The 4,335-nt window shown below is 38.0% G+C and overlaps 1 protein-coding gene across 2 annotated transcripts in view; it reads left to right on the forward strand.

Moving 5' to 3' along the window:
* Positions 1 to 4,335, forward strand: part of Efcab3 (EF-hand calcium binding domain 3) — a 316,604-nt gene that overhangs the window by 200,878 nt on the left and 111,391 nt on the right. For both annotated transcript variants that reach the window (XM_031352655.1, XM_031352656.1), the window contains exons 96-98: positions 1,469 to 1,522; positions 2,834 to 2,938; positions 4,046 to 4,099. In XM_031352655.1, the coding sequence (XP_031208515.1) occupies positions 1,469 to 1,522; positions 2,834 to 2,938; positions 4,046 to 4,099 (213 nt within the window). The remainder of the gene's footprint in view (positions 1 to 1,468; positions 1,523 to 2,833; positions 2,939 to 4,045; positions 4,100 to 4,335) is intronic.

Genomic DNA, 4,335 nt, shown 5'->3' on the forward strand with positions numbered 1-4,335 from the left:
ACACCATTTCTTAAATGAATGTAACCTGTTCTCTATGGGTTGAGAATAAAGTCACTCACTCAAGTCAATTAGCTTTGACCATAGCAGGAAGTCTGTACCCAAAAATCGTGCCTACAATTCATTCCTTGGAGCAGCGGATCTGTGAACTCTCAGCTTAGCTATAATGGAGGTAAAATCATTTGGTGATATGAGGTAAAATCATTGAAATACAGCTTTATTACAATGAAATCCAATGTTTAAAAATTGTTCTTATTTTGGGCTTATACCACAGTAAAAGTCAAGATTTTAAACTCTACTAAATACAAAACAAACAAACAAACAAACAAAAAGACTTTATATATTTATGTTCATTTAAAAAAATACTAGTAGTGATATATTATTTTGAAATATACAGTTAATATGTTTGGAGTTATTTAAAATTTATATTGAGAAAAATTTATGTATTTTCAGTATTGCTATAGACAAGCATCTACATAAGACTGTTAAAGTGATTGTTGTTTTATATCAACAACTTTTATAATACTCATTTTTATTATAATATTTTATAAATTTTAAAGAATATGACAAAAAAGGTATTGTAGATATTGAAGGGAAGTCTTGGGGAGGAGATGAGATAAAAAGGGAAACAAGAATGTGATTTAATTCTATTTACTTAAAATATGTTTTTAAATGTTAACAAATTCAGATAAATTGAAATCATGTAACTTTTCTCATCATAATGCAATAAAACTTAAATCAATAAAAAAAAACAGTAAAAAAGAGAACAAAGTTAGGAAGAAGACATGGGGGAAATGTGGGGGATGAATATGATTGAAATACAATATATACATGTATTAAGTTCTCAAAGAATCAATTAAAATATATTTAAAAACTAAGGGGCTGGAGAGGTGACTCAGTGGTTGAGAACACTCATTGCTCTTGTGGAGCCAGGTCTGGTTCCCAGCCATCTGTCTCTCCCATTTCAGGGAATCTGATACCCTTTTTGGCCTTCAAGTATACCAGCAAGCATGATGTGCACAGACATATATGCAGGCAAACACTCATAGACATAATAAGTAAAAATAAATACTTTCTAAAAATAATGTTCGAAGATAGAAAAGAATCCAAATAAGAACAATGAATGTGTGTTTTGGCTCTCTTACATAAGTCCTGGAGGTAGATGTATTAATAGATCAGTTATTTCAGTCCTAATGGTGTTCAGCAGCCGACCTCACTGCACACTGTGACAGTGTTCATCCCAGGGTTACAGTAAAGGAACAGAGGGGTAGATCTGCCTAAGGCCACAAAGCCAGCTAGAAGCCAAGCTGAGCTCTAACCAGACGCTCACTCTGTACTATCCTCAACCTCATCATGACTTGAAGATGGAGATAGACCCACTTTGAAAAGTCAGCCACAGAATGAAACATCTGCTTCTGTCTTCTCTGAGACATTTTCTGTCCTGAACTGTAACTTTTTTTTTTTTTAACAGAAAATAAGCACGTATTTCAGAATAGACTCCTGTCAAGTCTGAGGAGTTACAAAGGTGAGTGATAGATGTCATGAGAAAGTGATAAATAGGATTGGTCTGGTATTCTCAGCCTTTGTCCTTTTCTCCTAGTTTATGGTTCCTCTGGTGCCTCTTCTGTGTATTAATCATGTCCTTGTATGTATTTGCTGTGTGAATTAGCTCAGCATCAAGTTCAAAGGAAGCTGCCTGGAATGCACAGCTTTATTTCTGTGTGTCTTGGATGGATTTTATGAAAGCTTGACCATCACTGTACTGGCCCACTGTGCTGGCTTAGAACCACCACAATGCACAGCTGGGAACCGTTTAATAAAACGGTCAATTTAGGAAGTATTGCAACTCAGAGTTCAGTTATCCAGTCATAACCACTTGATATTTTCAAGCCCTTTATAATTAAAACATCAAAATTTTCATACAGTCAGAAGTGCTCTAAAATCCCATTGGCAGTTTACACACATGACACCAGGGTCCTGGTCTTACTCTGTCTAGCAGACCCTCTCTTCCAGTGCTGGGAGCAATTACCATGCCTGCGGTTGAGATGAAGTGACTGACTTGTGGCGGGCATATGGAATACCCATTTGTCCAACCCAAGGATAAAGTGTTCGAGACTCGCTACTAGTTATGTGGTTGCTGTGTGATGGCAGACAGATCGCAAGCATCATTCATGTCCTCTAGGACATGACTAGTTTTCGAGGACAATGATTTCAACCTCTGTACTTTACATGACACCACAACTCTACCCAATTAAAAACTGTTTTCTTACTATAACCATCCTTTATAATAATTATATGTAGCTATATTTTTCTGTGGAATAAAAAAAATGTACTCAATAGCACCCACTTAAGTAGATATTTAACCTCTAGAGGTGTCATTTGATTTTCTGTTTTATCTATTATACATAAAAGTACAATGTGTATCTACCTTTCTCCATTGGCCTGACCTCTTTCTATGAAAAGTGGAATTGGTAGCCCAAGAGTTATGGAAGTTTTAAAGGAACATCATTGCTAAACCACTTTAAAGTAGTTTTCTAATTCTTTTTTTTTATTATTATTATTCAATATTTATTTGCCTTTGTTTCTTGAGACAAAGCCTCACTATGAAGTCCCGTAATGCTATGAAGGCCAGGCTAGCTTCATAGAGACCCACCTACCTCTGCCTCCCAGATCCTGGAAGTAAAGGCAAAGACGTCCACACACTGGCTAATTAACTGTTAACCGTAGCCAGGCCTGGTGAGGGTTACTCCAGCAAGAGAAGTCTTTATGTCTGGATCAGGGTTTGCTCACACCCCTGTCCTTTTTATTCTTTCTTTTCTTTTCTTTTCTTTTTAAGGCGGAAGGGTTGATCCCAATAAGCTGAAGACACTCCTCATGAACTTGGATCTGAAACTCAAAAACAAGGAAATGAAGAATGTAATGAAGAAGCAGACTTCTGACAGTAAGCACAAGGGACCTATGGGACTGGGGGCACAGAATCTTGGGATTAAGTATAAGAATTCCTGCTTGTCTGTAGCTTAAGCACTCTGAGGCAGAGGCAGGAGGATTACTAGTCCAAGGCCATCCTGTGCTACCTAGTAAGTTCCAAGCCATCCAGAAAAACACACACACAAACACGCACGCACGCACACAATCTACAATTAGATTGATCTAAGAATTTAAGGTATTTTTTTATGGAGAAGAATTTGGCCTGAAAGCAAGAAGACAAAAGCTGTCTTTTGTCTTTCTGGAATCTGAAGTCATCATGGGGTCCCAGTGAGTACTGAGACCACACTGACAGGCCAAGGACTTCTAGGAAAAAAAGAAAATGGGAGGGAGCAATGGTTAAAAGTGAATGAACTGCAAAGATCCACAGAGAGAAAGATTCACAATGGGAAATAGTGTAACACCATTACTATTTCCTTCCTAAAGTATCAGTGACATGAATGACAGTGAGATGAATACAGAAGTAGGTAACATAGGGGACAACATATCAGGGATAAATGGAGGGTAGGAAACATTTAGATCAACATCTACATTAAATGTGAGGGACAGAGACAGAGAGACAGAAAGAGAGGAGAGAGAGATGACAACAACAGAGAGACACAGAGATGAGAGGGGAGAGAGGAGAGGAGAGAGAGACAGAGAGAGACAGGAGAAAGAGACAGAGACAACGGCAACAGAGAGAGGAGAGGGGAGAGAGGAAAGGGGAGGAGAGGAGAGAGGAGGAGGAGGAGGGGGAGAGAGAGAGGCAGAGAGAGAGAGGAAGAGAGAGAGAGAGAACACCTCCTTTTGAAGGCATACTTAGAAAGCAACTAAAGATGCAAGGACTGAAGTCATGGTACATAAGTGCCATGAAGACATGACATATATAACAGCCAGACCCTGTGTTCAAGACAATGGCCACAGTCCAAGATTCTAATGAGGAATTCTATATCCAAAACAGGAAATATGACTTTAAGGTAAACACAAATAGATTAGTAAAATGTATAGTCTCCTATCAGATCCTAACTTATAATTTTTCTAAGTTCTATGTCATCACTTTAATTGTTTCTGTTCTGTATTACAGCTAACCGAAGTATCCCTTTGAAAAAAGTGCTGGCAGATGTGAACTCAGTGATAGGCAAGTTAAAAGTTAATATAAACTTTAAAACCCTAAATTTTAATACCTCACATCTTTTCAATAGCACAGAAATTCATGAGCACAGGAGGCATAAAAACAAAACCTTGTTTTGTGTACTGGCCTTGTCAGTGTCCTACTCCCTCATCTAGATGTCCTAAGGTTGATGTTGGCATATAAACATGAGGACCTGAGATCAAGCCCGAGCACCTACATAAAAGCGAGTTGTTGGGGGGGGG

Source organism: Mastomys coucha, unplaced genomic scaffold, assembly GCF_008632895.1.
Source record: "Mastomys coucha isolate ucsf_1 unplaced genomic scaffold, UCSF_Mcou_1 pScaffold5, whole genome shotgun sequence".
Taxonomy (NCBI): Eukaryota; Metazoa; Chordata; class Mammalia; order Rodentia; family Muridae; genus Mastomys; species Mastomys coucha.